Source organism: Prinia subflava, chromosome 16 (assembly GCF_021018805.1).
Source record: "Prinia subflava isolate CZ2003 ecotype Zambia chromosome 16, Cam_Psub_1.2, whole genome shotgun sequence".
Lineage (NCBI taxonomy): Eukaryota > Metazoa > Chordata > Aves > Passeriformes > Cisticolidae > Prinia > Prinia subflava.
In genome coordinates, this window is record NC_086262.1 from 11,071,449 (window position 1) to 11,093,018 (window position 21,570).

General features: G+C 42.7%; 1 protein-coding gene across 1 annotated transcript in view; it reads right to left on the bottom strand.

Moving 5' to 3' along the window:
• The window catches only part of ADAMTS2 (ADAM metallopeptidase with thrombospondin type 1 motif 2), a 173,437-nt gene that overhangs the window by 24,808 nt on the left and 127,059 nt on the right, over nucleotides 1-21,570 (bottom strand). Inside the window, exons 6-10 of the mRNA XM_063413222.1 lie at nucleotides 12,865-13,021; nucleotides 11,926-12,031; nucleotides 10,103-10,246; nucleotides 8,225-8,357; nucleotides 6,659-6,772 (exon numbers count right to left, since the gene is read on the bottom strand). Coding sequence (XP_063269292.1) covers nucleotides 6,659-6,772; nucleotides 8,225-8,357; nucleotides 10,103-10,246; nucleotides 11,926-12,031; nucleotides 12,865-13,021 — 654 coding nt within the window. The remainder of the gene's footprint in view (nucleotides 1-6,658; nucleotides 6,773-8,224; nucleotides 8,358-10,102; nucleotides 10,247-11,925; nucleotides 12,032-12,864; nucleotides 13,022-21,570) is intronic.

The window sequence follows — 21,570 nt, forward strand, 5'->3', positions numbered from 1 at the left end:
CTGTTACATCTCCTCATCACCTGTCTGCAGCAGTTATATAATTTAAAGGAAACAGCAGAATCCCAGACTTTGGAGGCTAATAGTAGCATCCTGCCTCCTCTATTGCCTGCAGCCTGTCCAGACAGCACTGTCAGGAGCTGAGGCCACAGCACCATCCTGCTCAGCCGCTCCCAAATCCACACACATATTCCTATAATAAATGTGATCAGCAAAGTGCCATGGAATTAAAGCAAGTTCACACTGAAGACATTAATGTTATTAAATAAAAACTTTTGCAGTGTCTCCCTGGAGATCTCATGGTAAACCTGACTAAAAAACCAGAAGGCATTCCTTAGGGACAGCCCTGGACAGTCCTACAGATGGACAGTTCATTAAGCCCTACCACACTTTCTCCTTTCTTTTACATGGTTTTTAATACAGTCATTCTACAGCAGTTGAAACAGAATTTGCTACATTTCCCAAACCATCAAGGTATTTATTTTATTTCTTTAAGAGCCTTCATAGCTCCAGTACTGATCACCTCTACTGTCATGTCCTGTTAAAGAAACCTGTCAATGCCTTTCCACCAATTTCTCCAGTCCCTAATCAAGGAATTTTTTTCTCAGCTGAAGTCACAAAGAATTCTTCTCAAGGATCACAAGATTCTGGCACCTTTTAGTACTATTTCTGCTTTCATAAAAGTCTGCTGATGAAGTGTGGGTGCTGGAAAATATATTCCAGCACACAAATGACTTTGCATGAGACTGTCACAGTTTGTCTGCATTAACGGTTACTGCTGGGATGAGAGCTCTGGCTCAGGAGCACAGATGGCTGCAACAACAAGTGAAATCAGTCACTTACTTTCCTTAACATTCAAGTCAACAACAACATTTTACACAGCTTAACAAGCCCTGGAACGCAGGAATTTGGCAGGCTGCACAAGACAAGCATATGGCTAAATGCATGCTGCCAGCAAAAACAAATTCAGAAGATACATAACAGAAAGGGTTCTTGAGCATAGAGCCATTAGTGATCTGGAAGGCAAATCTAAAAGTGAAGGATAACCATTAATAATGCTGAATTTAAAGAGAAAATCATCAGTAGAATGGTGACAAGGCACACCTTACTGATTCACTAATCTGCTCAGTGACTGCCTCCTTATTCATACAATTTATTTTGGAGCTGATTTGGTTGGACAAGGAGTAGAAGAGAGAGTAGAAATTAGGTTTCAACTATTTTTTCTTTCCCATGTCTTCAGATATTCAAAGTCAAAAACCTATGAAATAGATGAGTTACCACCAAGCCAATTATACCAATCCTGCTCCAGAGCTGTTACGGGCAGATTTTTCTCAGATGTTTGACAGAACAAGAGATAATTCAGCAAAGCATGAAAGAAATGCAAAATGCTAATATGTCCTTTGCTTTTTTAGGTTTAGAAGCTTAGGGCTGTACCCTTCAGGGGCTGTTTACTTATGGCTTTAGAGAGGTTTGTTTGAACAAACAGTTTGAGTCGTGGGGCCCTGTGCAGCCAGGGGACCATTCAGCTATGCGGGGGAAGCTGGCAATGTTTCAGATTGTCAATAGACATTTCAGCTGGGCTTGGAGGCAGATGTGAAGTGACAGCTCCTGATCTGTGCTTGCTCACACATCCTTTTATCAGGCTGTAAGTTCCACAGCAGTGACCAAATCCATTTCAGGAGCTGTTTAGCCTGTGTTCATTATGTGATGATCCAGAACCCAGTGCTTGGATTCACGGAGGAGAGGGGGACACATGTGATGACACTGTGTTTCCCAGCCTTCTTTCTCTGTTTTAGTCAGGAATAGCAGGATTTAGGCTTGCAACAGCCTCTAATAAACCCCCTCTCTGACACTGAGGCTAGTCCCTGAACTGGAAGGCAAACATGAAAAGTGTTATTGACTTCACTGTGTAAAGGGAAGAGCTGCACTGATTTTTAGTGGAGCAGCTGGTCAGATGCTGATTGTTGGGGAAGCTGAGACAGAGCTATGAGGAGAGAAGCATTTGTGTAAAATCAGTCATCCCCAGCTCTGCCTTTTTTTGTGGATTAAAAGAAAGGGGCCTATAGAAAACAAAATGATTCACTAATGAATCTTACTCTGTGCAGATCCGTGCGAGAAAATGCGTGAGAAGGTAAAACCAGAGACAGAGCAATCTCCAGAGGAATAAAGGAAGTTAAAGCCAACCCTTCCTAGTGCTACTACATTAACTACGTAATGAGGTGGAAAAGAGCCAATTTCAAGCACTATTCCCTTCATAAACAGGGGGTTTCACTTAAAGAATGAAACATATTAAAGCATTTTTTTAAATGAGAAAAAAATGAGTAAATGCAAATTGTTTTCTTGGTTGAAGACAAGATGACTTCTTGCAGTCTCGCCTATTTTTCTGGCAAACAGAGCAGTCCAAAACAAGTGCAATTTCCAGGACAGGCAGCTTAAATTTCTTGCAGTAAAACATTCCACTGCTGTTTTCAGCAGTTCTTTGAAACAACTGCTGTGGATGCCAAAAAAAGAGCCAGTGTGTTCCTGTGGGCTTAACACATCTGCAAGTCAATTTTCCAAGAAAAGACTTACAGATCTTCTGTTGGTATCTGTAACTGTTTTATACTGGGCAGCAATGGGCACCTCTCTGATCTCCTCACTTGATGCTCCTCATCCTGCACCACGGCTGGGGGTGCTCACTGTCCTGAGGTCCCATCAGGAGGGGGTAACTTATTTATTTGTATTCCCCATCACACGCAGGCTGGCCAGCTCTGCTCCATCTGTTTGAGATAATTGGTTGCAAGGGATGAACTGAAAGTTCCAACACTGAGGATTACTCTGAGGCAGTAAAAGTTTCTTCAGTGGAGAATCAAGTATTCTCCCGGTTTCTGTGGTGACTAACACAGCACACACTCACCCATCTGTCTCCTGTCTCCAAGAGAAGCTGAGGTCAGCTTTCTCAGTGGGAAATTAACTGGATTGCTTTGAGTGCACATTAGTGTTTTCAGAAACCTTTTTTCTTGGTCCATTTTTCTTCTCAAAAATATCTATTTATTTCAATATTTAATCATTCCCTTCCTTTCCTGACAGAGTAAAAAATCCTTCCAAGTTTCACTCAGATCATCTCATTAGCACAGTGCAAGCAGAGAAGTCCTGCTAGGTTTGTGCTGGGTCCTTGGCACAGAAGCCAAATCCAAGAGCAACATCAGCTTGCTTGGCAGGGGCAGCTACCAGGCTCTTACCTCTCTCCAAGAAAAGAAATAAAAGGAGGTTCAGGTGGTGCAAACCTTGATGTTAGTCACTGCAGCAAGCAGATGGACTCAAGCATGTGATCTCCCTGCGTGACTGACTCTGGGTTTTATTTCTACACTGTGGAGAGCAGTTAGCTACTTCAGCCGACATAAATGTCTCCCCAGAAGAGTAATATTTTAAAAAATGGAATAACAAAAACTGATGATAGATTTCTGACGTTTGCCTGGATTCAGAAGCTTGAGGCTAATGGCAGAGCTGACAGAATTGTATAGAAGTAAATAAATTATCAGCTGACAGCATATATTTTCTTTCAATCTACAGAATGCTGGGCAGGGTTAAGCTTTGCACAGTTATGTCTTGTCTGCATGGTTTATTTTAGCAATTTATGGAATGTCTTTGACTCCACAGTAAGACTCTGAACCTCCATATGCTTAACTTTACACACCAGAGTTATTTCGTGGAAGGTAATGTGACCATTGCAAGTGGCTGCATCATCAAAGCTTCACAAAACTCATAGAAACTTCTCTCTTGTTATTGAAAACTCAATCTGGTTTTGAAAAATCAAGCTAGGAGAAAGATAAATTATTCTATTTCCTTTAGGGTTCTGTCAAAAAAGTAGCTTTCTTTTCTGACTGGGAAGCTCCAAGAGAATATGTTATTTTTTTATCTTTAAACCCAGCAAATTGTTAGTTTGCTGCCAATTAATAATGGTTACTCAGTATCTCCATTTGCAAAAGAAGACCTATTAAGAAGTTTTCAAAATGGCAGAACCTCACTCTTTTGGTGACTTAGTTCAAACAACCACGGGCACAGAAGAGCTTACAAACATTTACATAAATATACACTTATCTGTACACATACACACGAATAGATAGCATTAGAAAGCCTCATCCTCCCTTTCCAAGGGTCATGCCTGAGTCCAGGACACAGCCTGGGTGTGCAGACACATCCCCAACACATGCTACAGATTTCATGTCTCCCACACGGCTGTTCTTGCCCCTTGACCATCAGTCAGGAAGGAGGCAGCTGGACTGGACTCTCCTCAATGGCACCTTGCAGAATCTGGGATCAGTTATCAGTGATGTGAACACCAGCCCTGGGTGAGAACATCCCTGCACCACTCGCCGTGGGCGCCTCCCCAGCACCGCTTTCACTTCTGGCACCCAGTCCCCTCAGCTGCAGCAAAGCCAGGATGTTTCTGTGACACATCAGCACTGCTGGGATTGGTTTGAGCCTAAAATAGGCCCTGGGAATTAGTGGTATGAAACCATGAAAACTGCAAGTCTCCAAAGTGGGAAATAAATGAATCTTTCTCAATCAACATCTTTAATTGCTTATGTTCCCATACTTTTGTTTTCTGGCACGATTCCAAAGAAAATAGGAGATCATGTTTGAAATTATTTTCCTTTTTCTCAAGTGCTGATGAGGTATCCTGGGAGATATACCTGAAAGGGAGCTGCCCCACAGCAAGTGAGTCCCAGCTTTGGGCAATAAATGCATTTTACAGCCCCATGCATTCAGGCAAGAGCCTCTGGTATTGTCTCAGTTGGTGAAGAGAGTGAACAGGGAAAGACAAAATCAAGGGCAGGGATGAAAAGGAAAGGAACAGATGTAAAAGCATTGATCTGATGTACCTGTATTAAAAACACCAACATCTAATAAATACACTGGTCAAATGCTGAGCTCAGATACATAAAGTCAGCTATATAACCTTCAGAACTTATCCTATTTAAAAAAACCCAAAACATTTAGTTCAGACCGCTGAGTCTTATCTAATAAAATTGTTTTCATTTTACATCATTTTCTCAGGTTCTTCTGGAAGGTGGCAGCAAGTTTATTTATCAAAAAACTGGGACAGCTCTCTTGAGAATAAAACAGTCAGAGTCCTATCATCTACTGAAACTTCAGAACATGCACACACTCTCTTGCATCTCTGCTGAGCTCAAAAGCCTGGCTGTCTGCACAGCTTGCTGAAGCCTTGGATCCCAAGTTCCAGTCCAAAGAAAATTTTTACAGCTGAGTTGCATAATATCCTGACAAACTGTTTATAATGGAAGCACTGACAGATCCTTAACTGTAGGGTTACAAATTCCTTTTTTCTTCTCGTTTCTGTTCAAATACTAATATGAATGAATAGCTCAGGGAAGTAGGTGATGCAACAAAATGGAATAGAACTGTGTTTTTCAGTTAGGGGTCATGAATATTTTTAACATAAAAATCAAGATAAAGAAAAGTGTATCCAAATAAATTGTCTAAAATTTTGAATTGTGACCTAATTTTTTTTAAATTTTATTTTTTAAATAAGAAACAAAGCTTTTATAACAGGCATAATTTAAAGAGAAATCCAGAAGGGAGTGGTTTGCAAAGAGCATGACTTGCTGTAGAATTAATTTAACAGAACGTTTTCATAAAAAATACTTTTCAAACCATAACAACAGCTGCTAATATGGTTCATTTATCACATAAATGATGTCACACATTGGGTTGTAAAAAAACCTTTCCAAGTAGCGACATCTTCCTCTCCCCCTCAGTCACTGCATCCAAAGCCCAGGGAAGCCAGATTTGTTTCATCAGACTTCAAAGGACCTGGAGGTCAGACCCACTGTGAGCAGAGTGTGATCCCCGGGGAGGATGCCTGGGGCTGGGAGGATGCCTGGGGCTGGGAGGATGCCTGGGGCTGGGAGCAGCTCCAGCTCCTGGCTGGGCGGCCGGAGCTCTCTGAGCCTTTGCCACCTCACACCATCCCTCCACTGCTCCTCGTGCCTCCCTGGGCTCCCCTCAAACCAGCAAATCCACCTGCCCAGACCTGCCCTTCTCAGCTCACAGCCCCTCTGAGCTGTCCTGTGGGTTCTCTCCAGCTGGCACTCAACTCCCACATCCATCCTTTCCCTCCAGGAAGCTCCAGTGACCGCGGCTTGGCCGTGTCTCCAGCCCCCACTGCTCCTGCATCCCCACACGGGGGAGGCCAGGCAACATTGCTGATCCAAACACAACACCCTGACCTCAAAAGAGTCATAGGAGGGTGGAAATTTCCCCGGTGTTGGCTTTGCCACAGAGGCCTGTGTGTGCCATGACCTGTTTGAGGACAGGGTTTAATGGTCCCAGAGTGGCCATGCAGGACACGCCAGCCCTCACCCCGTGTCCTCCCCTCACACTGCTCAGAATCACAGAATATTCTGAGCTGGATGGGACCCACAAGTCCAGCTCTGAGTGAATGGCCCCTACACGTGCTGTTAGCACCATGCTCTAACCAGCTGAGCTGATGCCCAGCACTTGCACTCAGGAGTTTGCCTCACATCTTAGCAAACCTCAGGTCCTCCAGACAGTCTCCTGTCTTGTTCCTCTTGATTTTGAGGGGAACACCCCCAGCTGCACACAAACACACGTGAACACGCATGGGCATGTGGTTACACAGGGCACCAGCTCTCACCTTGCCTGGTGCACACATGGTCCCGTCCAGCGGAGGCCCTTTCTTTGTTTTGCAGAAATAGGGGTTCTCAGGGTGGCTGCACCACAGCTGCTTGCAGGGATCAAACGTACGGAACTGGAATACAGGAGAAAAAAAATCAGAGGGGATGATGCCTTGAGAGAGCTCCCACTGGAAAGTGCAACAGAAGCAGCAGATGGGGGTTCTTTTCCTAGGTATAAAATGCCAGCTGTTAGTGCTGGTTCCTGAGGAGCACCGTAATGTCTGTGGATTAAATGTTTGAGCATACAGAATCATGGCTCTGAGGTGAGATCCCACCTGCATGTGATGAAACAAAGTCAGGCAAAAATAGTTTTATATAAGTGATCAACCAGTTTCCTCAGGCAATGAGACACACGCCGACTTTTCTTACTGCTTCTCCAAATGGGGCTGCTTCATTTGGCAAACAAAGCAAAAAATCCTTGTGCACCCATGGGAGATGGAAACGAGCTGCTCAGACTTTAGCTCAGCTGTTGTAATCCCCTTCTTAGGGGGATGGAAATTTGAGATCAGATCCCCAATCCAATGAATAAATCAGCATTTTACCTACAATGCAAAGGCCTCTATAAAAGAGGATGGGAACCACCCACCACAAAACATGCTAAATCATGATGTCTGGACAGGTTTTTGGCTATTCTGAACAAAGAAGAATAGAAAGCCTCCATCTCTCAGGCTCTGGAGGATGGCTGTGAGAAAAGATTCTCTTTGGCTGGGACATTCTTCCAAGGCAGCAACAGAGGAAATTGTTTTGAGACACAATACTACAGCTCATGCTCTAAAGGTTCTCATCGTTATCTAGGGACACTGCTCAGCACACATAATCCTGCAGACGGGAATGAAAGCAGAAATGTTACATGTCAGCAGCTGCCAGCAGCTGAAAACATCTCTTTCCATTTAATATTTTGTTCTACTTGAGGAGCTGAAGGTGGGAGGCACAGCCCTGCTGCAGAAAACACTATTTTCTGAGGCCAGTCCACTGAGAATTGCACTGATCTTGCCTTGCTTTAAATTTAGACTTTGCCTCTTGTTTTCCTCATACACGAGAGCCAACCATGTCATCAAGAGCCCTTGCAAGTTGCTTTACTCACTGTCACGCCTATTTTCTCTTGCAAGGTATCAAAATGCATCACACTTTCCATAAAATTGGATCATAAAAGAATGCTGCCCTGTGCTAGCACCACGAGATGTGGCAGCAAATCCATCTTCACATCCGGGTGGGAGTTTTGTAGCAAAATAACCAGCTGCCAGCAAGAGGAGGCTCAATAACACAGCAAGTTTGTTTGCTTGACAACTACAGATATTTCTGAAACTACAAAATAATTATTTCTGTAACTCCAGTTTAAAAAAAATCCATTATATATTTAGAATAACATATATGTCAACATTCAGTTGTTAATCCTTGCTTACAGCTAAGAGGGCACAACATCATTCCTTGTGGGCTTCACTACGCTGTCCCTATTAAGGACATTTCAGAGACACTTTGGACCACTCCTGGATGAGAAAGAGCAGAAGCTAAAGTTAAGTACTCACAGCTGTGCACATCATGTATCCCAGACCGAAGTCAAATCGGCACTGCTCGTTCATGGAGTAGTGAATCCCTGGCAGCTGTGGAAGGGAAGGCCAGTCGTGTTCAAAGGGATCATCCCGCAGACAATCGTAGGAACTGCAACAGGCAAAAATTACAGCAACAGGTGGGGCTGTGAGGCTTGCACAGTGTTTGTGGTTTCATTGCCTTTTTGTTCCAAACAAAATAGAGCCTACAATATCTCAGATGCTGGTCCTGAAGAGTAGCTAATATTGCAATTATGCTCACATTCACTTTAGCATGTCATATCCACCTTCAATGGATTCTACACGTCTTTTTTTTGAAGCCCTTCCATTGTAATTTCCATGTAGCTTGCAGGTAAATTCCTATCAGTCTCCAGGTTCCTTATGTGAAAGGAATCAAAGGAAGAATCCACATGAGACCAAGAAGAAAAGAAAGTTTAATTAATTTTCCGTTTGTGGAATTTCTTGCTGCCTGCAGCTGTCTTTCAAGTGAGGTTTCAAAAGCAGATGCCAGGGTAACCAGCCCAGAATACCACTGAACTTACAGCTTCCTGTGTCCTCCCTGAGAAGCAGTGACTCATTTACAGACTTCACTCAGGTTTGTTCCCTCTCTCTGCTTCTCCTGATCGCTCCTAACTCCATCCATAGCTTAAACTAAGTTTCCTTTCTGTGTGATGAACGTGAAAGTTCCTCCTATTCTCCTAAGGAGTGAGGACAGCTTGTAGAATTCCATCTGACCTAGTCATGCCAGTACAAAGGACTGAAGCTAGAACCACCAAATGGTTAACACAGTGTAAGTATTGGTTGATTCACAACACTGGTACAGTCCACAGGATCTCTGAAATGTCTCCCAGTTATTTAACAGACATGAGGACACCATACATGAGCCTATCCTGGCAATAATTAAGGTTGCCTTGAAGTTACCAATAGCTGAAAGCAGAATTCTGAGGTTAGATTTACTTCAAAGCAAACCATCGTTCTGCTTTGTTATAAGACATTTTAAAAATAGTTGTATTTAAAAGAATGTAAAGCAGTCCTCTAGGCCAGATGATTTTTATTTAATAGCTAAAACTCTGGAGGATCTTGCTAATTGAAACAATCACACTTCCCTCATAATGTTTTTATTCCTAATTGCCACACCTAGGATATCTATGATATTAAAAATACTAACAAAAAGACTGACTCATGTTTACTTCATGTATTTTGCTGCACTTTTTTCCTACTCATTTTCAGCTTTTGCTGGTTATGGTAGTAGCTTCCCCATATTTTTTATACAACTTGCACATAACAAGGTGAGGATTTTTTTCTGTAAAGAGCAAAAAGCAGGTAATAAACAACAGAATTTTTCCAGGGAACTCCCACACAGGTCTAATGCCTGAAGTGTCAGGTCCAAAAAGGAAGGCAAGGGGCATGGATGAAGATGTTTGAACAGCTTTTGCATTCAAGGTACTGAAAGAAAAATCAGCAACTGGAGAACTAATTCTAGAACCATGTCTGCTCTTCAGATATCTACTGAAATCAAGCACTTAAAGGGCAGATTTCCTCTCTAGGCAGCACCATCTTGTCACTGACAGGAATCATAAGCAACAAACATCAAGATAGACACAATGCCGCTGGGTAGCCAAGGCAGCCCTCAGCTGGAGGTTAGAGTAGGGAGGGAGGAAATTTAGCAATGAGATTCATAACAGTGCCTTCCATCATCCCTGAGAGGAGAGCAAATACACCCTCAATGCCCAGAAAACGAACAGAGGTAAACGGAATGAGAGTAAGTTAGAATGGACCGACACCGAACCGAAGGCGGGAGGCAGAAAAGTGCTGGTGCTCCCTGGCAGAAGGGGGGAGGCTCCGGGCAGTACTCACTGGAGGTAGCGGTTCAGCTCCTGCTGGCTGCAGCGGGACCAGTGGAAGCGGTGGAAGGCAGCCTGCACCAGGGGGGCCATGATGCTGCCCAGCCGGACCTCGTCCCCGCAGCGGTTCCCTTGGCCATCGTGCTCCATTCCTAAACTGCCCCGCACACGGCAGAGACACGGGGTGACAGAGACACGGGGTGACAGAGACACGGGGTGACAGAGACATGGGGTGAGGTCACAGGGGGGCTCCCAGTGCTGCCCCCTCCCCAGTGGCACCAGCGGTGGGTGGCAGCAAGGCTCTGAAGCTCCACGGCCCTCATCCACATGAGCAAAGTCATGAGGAATAAGACAGGGTGAGGCTGAAGCTAAAGAGCTGGTCTGGAGTAGCTCCCACATGGAAGGATTGACCCTTGGGAGTACTTTCATGTCATTAGCCTAACTCACTTCCGAGAAAAACTGAAAATGCCTTTTCTGGACTTCTGTGCACATGCACATTTGTGAATTACTACAGCTAAATGTGAATCCATTTCTGAATTACTGAGCCTGCCATCCCTCCAGGAGTACTAACAGAACAGTACCCAGGCTCTAATCTATTCAGGACTTCAGGACTTCATATAACTTCTAAAAAAGTCACACCTTATTTTAATGCAAAGTGTTTTGCAACTGCAGACAAGTCCTTTGCATGGAAGAAAAGAAAGGCACCACACAAAAAGCTAGTTCAGGCAAGCTGCTGCTGCTGCCCAGGAGCAATGCCACATTGTTTAAATGTGAAATAGCCTGCAAAGTGGTGCTTTCTAGAAAATTACCCCAAGTTAGAGACATTTTGCAATCTCTTTTTGGCTTTATTATGAATATATTTGCTCCTTTCCTTTGTTAAGATCTTATATTGCATTTGTGATAAGCACTATTGGACTAATGTGGGTAATATCTGTCCATAGTTAAACTAAATTAACAGATTGGGGCTGAATATGATTTGAGGGATTACAAACTTTCTGCAGTGGTGTCACTTTTAAAGCTCATGCTGAGCTCTTTTTATTCCTGATTCAAAAATTCTGGAATCAAATACTATCTGAGTCTCAAATAGGCATCCCAGTCTAACTAAGATGTGTTTATAGTGATTTCAATAAATTTTGGCACTTTATTGTTTAAAAAAAGAGAAAGGGCCGGCAGGCTTTCTTAGGGAAAACAGAATAGATGGAAACTGTTCAGAAAAAGCCTTCTGGTAACTGTTATTCTACCAAAGAGAAAATGGGAAATCAGTGGGAGTTCTCTGCAGGGAAAGCAGGGAAACTAAAAAGATTTGGGAGAAACCAAAGCTCTGACAACTGCTGCCCAGGCATTGGTTCAAAACACATCAATAGGTAAAATGATTGCATTTTTTATATGAGATATATGAAACAGTTGTAACGGCAGTGCTTGGCACCTCGCTTCTCTACAGTATTGTTTTCTTTATCAGCAGTAACATATACAGATTATGTGCCTATTTAGTATGGACTGCTTGCAAGAATTCTGTGTTCCACTGACACAGTGAATTCATATTTCTTTATTATGGGTACTTTACATTTCCACCAGGAGACTACAATACATCATTCAATCTAGTCCCACAGCAGCCCTGGAAGATATTTTGGCATTAGTTCTTTTTTCCCATTTGAAAATCGCAAAATATAAAGCTTACTTAAGATCATAAAGAAAGCTTTATGAGAGCTGAGACCTGAAACCAGAGCTAACCCTAAATATTTTTTCTTAATGTCAATTGCATCTGTCCAATGTCATCAGCATTTGTCTGTACCAAAAACCATTTAAGGTACAACACGGATGTCCAGTTGTACTCACACATGTCCAGTTTCATGAGCCACCACAAATGCAGATGAAAATCCATCTTCATGGTTGAGAGTGCAGCTTCGGACAGGATGGCACATCCCAGTGACGGGAGCGTAGCCTGTGAGAAACACCAAGTGTGTCAGAAAATGAACAAGTACAGGAAGATCAACATGGAGGGAAGCTCTAGGACGAGCATCTGTCCTTTGTTGTGACACAAGTATTGGTGAAGTGGTCCTCTCAAGACCTCTGCTCCCAAACATTTGACAATGTGTTCCTTCATCTGTGAAATGGATGAAACCAGCCTGTTGGACAAATTAAAACTTCCTGGCTTACCAAGAAAATTCTTGTCACCTCTTGGACTGCCCTACAAGTGCCTTTTCTAAGTGCATAAGACAACAGAGGCAAAGGACACCACATGTTGCTGTGTGGAGGAGCCCAGTACCAGCCCTCAGGGAGCAGAGCCCCAGACCTGCATTGACAGCAGTTTTGGTCAACACAAAATGAATGGGAAACCTCTGAGATTTCTCCCCTCTGGTGAAAAACCTGATCTCACAGGAGGCAGAGCTCTGAAAAAGGGAAAAGGTGGACAGGGCTTGGCCCTGCTCTGCCAGACCTCTCCATAACAACACTTCTTGCAATTTGGCTGTAACACAGCAACAGCTATGGGACTTTTTAAACACAAAATCTATTCTTTAATCTCTGGGCATTTTCAGGACTGTTTACATATGGATCCCATTTTCTTGGCTTCAGTAAGAACACGGAAATGATCCAATAGGTAATCAGTAAGAAAGGATAAAATAATAAGTGAAGCAGTTACAACTGAAAATGGCCCAACGCAGAGCCATGGGGAAAAGAAAGCACTGAGCACAACTCAGCAGAAGATACACAATTCAACTTTGACTAGCCTGGCTCGGTGATAAATGCAAATACAAAACAAACCCAGACACACACCTTGCATGCCTGATGGACCAAAATCCTGCCTGGTGAGGAAGATGGCGTGGTCGTGGTACTCGGCGTGCCCCGTGTCGGGTTTCTGCTGCAAGTAGGCCCAGCGACACACGTTCTCCAGACTTTGGGAGGGGTTCCCAATCTCTATCAGACTCATTGACTGCAGTCAAGCAGGGGAAAAAGAGACACCAAGAGGTATTTGTTAAAAGCAATTTTTTCCCCACTTTTTCAGGCACTTGACTAAACATCCCATTTCCATTACAAGTTTGTTCTTAATCGAGAGATACTTACACTTCAGAAACAAATTTTACTGGACCAAGAAAGCAAGAAAATAGCTAAAGTTCATGGGTAGATTGTGATTTCTGCATTTAATGAGATGTAAGATACAACAAAAGTAAAAAATAGGTAAGAAATAAAAAGATGGGTATTTCATTGTCAAAACTGATACTGGGTTGTGCACTCTTATTATATCTATGCCACCCTGGCACAGTTTACATCACTTCATCATCTCTTTACCATCACTTCCAGTCTGGATATACAGTTCCTGATGGAGCCCATGTCCCTTTTGGAGCCACAGCAGGTCTTGACAGGAGAGACTGACCCAGTGTGGGGAAGATCAATGCCTAATGGCCAAGCAAAGCCTATCACAACAACTGCAGAGAGCCAGCACCCTGCCCTGTTCATTGGCTTCTTTTGTCATGAAACAGAGCTTTTAGGCTGTCCTGTCAGCCTTGGCACACTCCTGGATGCTCTGTTGATGTAGAACTAAGTGTACGTTCTCAGCTGTACTTGAACTATTATTTCCAGAAATGGACCTTCTCAGTGACTGTCTTTTAAATTGCATTTTCTTTATCCCATTACTCATCTGAAGATCATTCAGAAGGTAGAGCACACCTTCCCATTGTGGGATGCCATTCTCCATGTGAGCCACACATTACATGGGTGGTGAACTGACACAGCTTGGCTGGTTCCAGTGAGCTGACATGTGAGGTGGGGTGCAAAGGACAGCTCTCTTGAGCAAGGAAGAGAAAGGTATTTTAAAATCCAACTATTATATTTGGATCTTTTTTTTTCAGTAGTACTTTCTGAAGAGTTCCCAACTAATTCTGCTTGATACTGTGCACTGCTAAGACTTTAGAGAGATTATTGCTTGTGGAATACTGTAAAATGTATGACTAACTGACCTGTCTCAGGCCTTCCAGGATTTGTAAGAACTACAGATGTGAAGCCTGGCTTTTCATTTGCAAAAATTATATTACCATGACAACACTGTAATCATAACAATAACCACTACAGTTTAGATGCTATACTGTACTGCAAGCATTTGTCATTCCAAAATACTTAATGTAGAGCAAAACTTAGTCTAGGCCAAAAATAAGAGAAGTAATACAATTCATGTTTAAATACAGATGTATTTGACGTGTCCTCTAATTAAATGCATGATGGAGTACATAGAGTATTGACTACATGAAAAAGAAAATCCTCAAAGGGTTGTGGAAGAACAACTGGAATTGATAAAATAAGTGTCTGCCAAACTGAGGTCTGATTTTGGCGAAACTAAGATATTACAATTCTGCAAATGTTCAGAAAAACAAATTTATAAACCAAATAGAGGCACAGTTTGGATTCTGGTACCACTGTGGAATGAAAAAGTTGTAATATAATCCTAAGCTGGATCATACTGCTTCCAGCCATAATTCCCTTGGAAATTGAACTAATAACTGTATTTTAAATGGTGGGACAGTTGTGGTGCCTTTATTGAATCTCTGTGTATTTATAAGAACATACTTAAACAAACTTTGAGTCACTAATACAGGGCAAAATCCTGGTTCTTCAAGCAAAAATCCTGGTCAGTTAAACAGGGTTTAACCATTGCTGAGGTCTTTAATAACATCAATCAGTGGTAAAACAAAAACAAACAAGCAAACAAACACAAAACTCATCTATATCACCTTCACTCTTATTTCTCCAAAACTGCACAAAAAAGATCAATTCTTTCCAGGAGCTCAATTAAAAAAATCTGACTGCAAGACTCAAAAGCAAAGAATGCAGTAAAATGAAGTTGAGAAACCTCCAGCTTTCTAATCTTTTCTGATGTTTGCTATTACTTCCTTATTTCATAATGACCTCCTTGTGTACATTCTACCAAATGAAAAATCACATCATTTAAGAGACATTGATCAGAAAACAATGAAAACACACACCCTAGCAACATATGCTTTGTTTAGGGGTATCCAATTATTTGCAAAGAAACCTTGAATTTGCATGATCAGCAAAAAAACATGGAAAATAAAACGTCAATTATTTCCTAATAACCACTGCTTTATAGCTTTCCTCTGTCATCTCTTCCCTGCCCGCTAAACCAAACCCTTGTCAGTGGAGTCCATCACAAAAGCAAAATATTTGTCTCTGAATGAACTAAGAGAGCAGGTTCCAGCACTCCTCTGATTAACACTGAGTCTGCCAGAGGCCAGACCAGCCTGGCACAGCAAAGCAGCAGCTCCCGTGGCTCAGGCACTGCACTGGCATCTGCCACGAGTCAACAATTCTCTCACTCTACACTCAAGTCCATTCCAAGAGGAAAACCACAGGCTCAGTCCAAGAGAACCTCAACGCTCACTTACCAAAACACTGATTTTAGAGTTTGCCTTCAAGTAAATGAAGTTGGACCAACTGATTAATGTGGAGCATTGTGGGGGTTTTGCATCCATCACAAAAGGGAGAAAGAAAAAAGACCCTTTCACATAGAAGGGGAAACAGAACACACTAGTCCTATAAAACATGTTTCAACTGACCCAGCTTTTTTGCCAGTGACACAATTTTAACATCATAAAACTGAGCCTTACTGCTCTTTAAGTTGGGAACAAGGCATCCAGTAGGAAGTCAATTATTTTGAGTGTCCATGTGCTACGAATGTAAATAGGAAATTGAGGTCCTGTTAGTGAGGAGAACTTCAAAGAGTGAGAGGAAAATCTCAGTCTGCCTGCTGAGTACTCCAAGTCCACTGAGCACTCAAGTCATCTGGTCACTAATCCCTTGTCTTTCCTCTCTGTAATGCAGCAGCCCCAAAAGAGAAACCCATTTGATTCCTAGCAAATTTTCACCTGAACAACCACTTTCCACAATTTGCCAAAGACTTGCACAATATTTGCTAACAGCAAATATTGCATGGCCAGGGAACCATCAGTCTGACAGTGAGTCAAGCTCACTGTGCTGTGCAACTGCCCTGGCTGAGACTGAAGAACTACAAACACCACGGTCATCTCCTCACAGTAGGCAATGGTAGGGCCAGGGAAGGGAATTAGAGGAAGTGTTTCCCTCCAAAGAACCTCCAATGTCCAGTGGTCTTTGGATCAAAGACTTCCTAAGCCAGGTATGCCTTTATATAGAATTATATCCACTTTCTCAGCTGCCTTGCCTTTACAGATAAATGCTGCTGTCCTGAAGAAATAGCTTAGGAGATCATGGGACCAGGCAGAGCTTGTTAGTAGACAGGGCAGATGTCATATGTTTTAGAAGGATGTTGTCCAAAAATTACTCTTGTAGAGATATCAGATAACACTTAATAATATTTTCTTTTGGAAATCAGCATGGGCTTTCATCAGAGCCCAACTCCTTATTAAACGGACAAAGCAAATGAGAAAGAGGAAAAGAGATGAGCTGCGTGCAGTAACAAAGGCTGAAAGGTAAAATCCCTCCTTGTCACACTGCAAACAGAAGTTTGGGGGCCAGCAGGCTGCACATGGAGAAGAGGTGTAGGTGTTACTCTTGGCCAGGAAAGGGCCCACACTGCCAGGAACTCGCAGGTCCTGCAGCTGGCTGGGAGCTCCGACCTGGCTGGGAAGGACCTCTTTCCAAGCAGGACAGCAGGCCTGTGGAGAGCATTACTCAGCTGATCAGCAGGAAAACTGCCAATGGAAAGAGAAACTTTCCTTCTCACAGCAAGAAAAGCAAAAAATCTGTGAACTGCTGATGGAAACAGATGGAGATGTTGGCCAAGAAATGGAAAGGGCTCAGCTGGAAAAACATCCCCCAGGCGAGAAGACACCACAGAGGATGACGAGGACAGTCTGCCCTACAGAACTAGCCCAGGCCTTTTCTCTGGGAAACTCAACATCTACCAATGCTGAACATTTTCCTTCCTTTTTTTGACTCTGCCTTCATTTCTTCACCACTCCCTTCCTTCTTAAATGGAAGCAGCAAAAAACCCCAAAACTAAATAAAAATAGAAAACAACTGAGTTGCAACTACCATTCATACAAAGAGGCAAAGCAGGGCAGTAAGAAATGGCTGAAAGCCAGAGAGGTCTTTGAACCTTCTTTGCTATCTGTCTTATCCTTTGGGAAGTTATCACTTCTCTCATATGAACACACTGAAGAACAAGTCATTCATGAAGCAGACTGGATTTCTTTTGGAGATTGTGGGGCAAGGAAGAAATACGTCAATTTTTTTTTTTAACAATGTCAAAGTTCTCTTAGAAGAAAACTGCAAATTTAGTCTATATTTAGTCTACCCAAACCTTTCAAGAATGTTCAAGCTGCCAGCCCATATGAAAGACACACTGCTGTCACACACGGAATGGCAGCTCCCCTTAAATAACTGTTTTATTTACCTGATATTTGGTATCACTGAGTACAACTTTGAAAAAGAGATGATGAGCAGGTACTTGATAACAAATTTAGGCTGATCAGAAGCTTGGGACCTTTCCTAACTCATCCATTAGGTGGTGCTCCAAGAGAACCAACGGAGAAGGCTTTGCAGCTCTTCAGTAGCTCCAGGAGGAGCAGAAATATTCTTAACATGACAGGCTTCAAACTATAGTAAGAAAAGTTGGACCACAGCAGTGCACACATTCAGGAAACAATTTAACATATGACTTTCCCTTCCTGAATGTGTAAAGTCTCTGCAAAACACACTGTTTACATTGCTTCTACTTGGCACTTGTGTTGTTCATTGGATATTGGATTAGAACTTCTATATTCTTCTCTCATCCTGAACAAGCAAAAGATAAATAAATACAATTATTGAATGTCCATGGTAACCAAACTAACAAAAATAGCTCATTCAGCAAACTGTCATTTTGCATTCAAAGGATTTGTAAAGCTTTCTTATGGCAGCAGCTTGTAAACTTTTTCCAGTCTCTAATTCTGTATAAATGTAAGCAGATCAGGAATACAAAGCACTGTTTATGCTATCAGCCAGCTCCACATTCTTCAAGGTCCCAGCAAAACACACCGGGAAATTATAAGCTCTAATATATAAATAAGGGAATTCAACAATTCACCCAGATAAAAAACAGGAGGGGCAATATCTCTCCTCTTTATTCCCATATGAAACATAAGGAAATAGTGCAAAAATATGAACAGCTGCCAAAATGCTACATCATATGTAGGTTCTGGCCTTGCAACTCAGCCTGTGCAGAACTAGTTACTGCACATGGCCAAATGCTGGGGTCAACAACTCCATCTTCAGACATATTTGTAAGGTCAGGGCTTGATTCCTGCTGATTCTTTCAGGTTATTCTGCATCTACCAATGTCAGTGGAAAAATAAGATACTCAACTCACATTCGTGACCTAGTACAAGGAGAGGCTGGAGGAGGCTGAGGAAGATCTCAATTTATATAAATACCTATTGGGCAGGGAATAAAGATGACTGACGCAGTCTTCTCAGTGCTATCCAGAGAAAGGAAAAGAGGCAATGAGCAAGAAAAGAAGCATTTAGGAATGTTACTGTAGGTTTACCATAAGAGTGGCCAAACACTGGGAAGGGTTGTCCAGAGTGGTTATTTAGTCTCTGGAAATATTCAAAACCAAGCTGGACACAGTCCTGAACAACCTGCTCCAGATGACCTTGCTCTGAGCAGGGCAGTTGGACTAGATGATGTCCTGAGGTCCGTTCCAAGCACAGCTGTTCTGTGACTTTAATGTGCAGCCAACAACCTCCTTGCACTGGCAGGTACAGGTGCTCTCAGTGAGAGTCTCTGCACCTTCCTAGGAGAGGCAGAGGTAAGTGGATGTGCTCATCCCTTTCCCTCCAGGGAAACAGCAGGGTCAACAGCAAAATAGTAAGGACAAACATCAAATTTAAGGAATAAACCTGATTTGTGCTTCCAAGGCTGCCCTCTGGGAAACAGAGAGAAAGAAGAACCTGACTCAGACTGAACCAGCACTTGCATCCTGGCTGAACCAAGAACATCTCCCCTGCTTGCATCAAGCTTAGACCTTAGAAAAGGTCAGATGGCAGAGATGAAGAGAGCATCATTTTATGAAAAGATCAAAGGTAAAGTCTTGTCCCAAATGAGGCAGCAGGAGCTCTGTTAATATCTCAGACATACAAAATTGAAAAATCCTTCTCAGTTGAACAGTCCTGTCCCATGAGGTTGCAGGTATCCACCCCATAGTACCTTCTTCCTGAACTACCACCTCAAAGCCATTTGACTTTTCTTCCCTCCTCTAAGCTATTTGAGGGGCTCTCTGCAGTGGTAGTCAGGTTCCTCTTTCACTCTGACCAGGTTAACACGTGGTCAGAGTCCAACCACTTGTTATGGTGCCAACACTGGTTTACAGCTTATGTGGGTTCCCCCTCCCTACTGGTTGCATTTCCAGATGCCCCGGAGCAGAGCCAGCATCCCTCAGCCCATCCCACCCTGCTCCAGGCTGAATACAGGCTGAATACAGGCTGAATACAGGCTGAATACAGGCCACTCGGGCTGTGCATGGAGCCAAAGCAGAGCTCAGGGATGTCCTGCACTGCCACGTTCACATTTCCCAAGAAATAACCCTCACAGATCCTCAGGTGGCTGCATTTACTGAAACCCCTGCAGCCCCTGCAAAATTCTCTCCAAGTGTTTTTTCATTAATCACTGTATTAATTACATCCATCCCAGCTAGTCTTTCCTCTGCAATGCAAGGGCAGCTCATCTGCACAGAGTCACCATTGTCAGTGGACAGAGCGTGGGGCTGGAGCCAGGAATTTATGAGGTCTTATCCCCAGCCTGCCAGTGGCCTTCCGTGTGGCCTTGGAAAATAACACTTAACATCTTTGTTTTTTTAGCTGTAAAATGGGAATAATAATCTTTATTCATTCACCTCAAAGAGGTGATGAGAGGATTTTATGCAGTGCTCAGGATTTAAATGTTTCCAAACAAATTTTAGAATAACCAGTCAGGGTTTTTAAGTGCATGCTCAGCTCATCTCTTGCAACCTCCTCTGCACTTGGTGTTCGTGGTTGCTTTGCTTATTTCCCTGAGTATTCCAGAGCTAGTTGGATTACAGAGCTGATACAACCAAAATAGGTCTAAGTGGAATAATTTGCACAAACATTGAATTATATTAATCTCAAATGTATCTGCAGTTGCCAAAATTTGGAACCAATCTTCCTACTACTGAAGGCAAAAAGGCAGAAGCGAGCCAGCTCATCTTTTTCCCATTTGAAGAGAAAAGCACTGCATGTACCCTGTTTACTTATTTGCAGTATCCCATCACATCAAAACAGCCAGTGACTTTGGAAGTCAATGTCAGGAAAATGCAGAGAGATGCATTGTGGCCTCTGAAGCCAACATGGATAGGGAGCAGCCTTTGCAGAACACATTTTTCTATGCCTAATGATGGAATTGATAAATGAGTGGGCAGCAGCAAGGCACAGCTGAAGCCTTCACATCAGTCTGTGGTACATCATTTGTTGGGTGCACCAAGAGAAAAGTGGGGAGTCAGGGAAGGGCTGGCAGCTCCTACAAAGTCCTGCAAAGCTACCCCAGCCCCAACCCAGCCCCTCTCTGCTGCTCCCCAGAAACACCACCCAGCCAGAGCCCAACCCTGGTGCTCTTGGCAGGGCTCAACCTGCCACCCCCTCAAAGTCCTGAGGTGACAACTTACACAAAGTGCTAATTCAGTAAAACCATGTCAGATCTTTTGAATTCGTCCCTGAAGTAATTTCAGTATCTGATCACCAAGGAATATCTTCCTTTTCTTCATCTTACCAGGGAAATTAATGCTATTCCTGAAATTACTGAAACTTCTGCATGTACAGTTGCCTGTGTTTGAGAATATTAAAAAATAAGTATATTTGAAAGAGTTGAGTACCTTCAAGCAAGAACCAGTGAAAGGTTGGTTGCTATGCAACTCAAGCATTGTCCATATTATTCTTATCAACAGATGACATATTGTATAAAATAATACAATAGTCTAAAAAAGCCCACAATACAGTAGAAGGCTGCTTAGGGGTGGAGAATTGGCAATAGCTGAGAGTGCTGTCATAAACCTGACGTTGATGGTACATACTTCATCAATTACAGAACCATAATGTAATTATTATGATTATTTAAATGACACCCTTGATAATACATATAAATTGCCTGCGGTGAAACAAATGAATCTGAAAATATTAGCTCCATGCTTTCAAAAGAAATGCTTACTCAAACAAGACTGGGATAACATTTTCATGTTGTGAAGCCAATCACGCTGCTTCATTCATGCACTGCCTTAACTTGTACATGTACTCTACTTAATACTATGTATTTTGAATATGTATTTTCCTAAAAATTGTTAGTGCTGGTGTGTGGGATAGTAAAATATTCAAGGCTTTGTTCTAATTCCTCAGAACAGGTTCAGAAAATAAAAACTATATAATTCTTCTCTCTGCTTTTCCATGGCTAAATTATCCCAAACCTTTAAAGAAAAATCTCCTCACCTTCTACTCCCTGGTACTA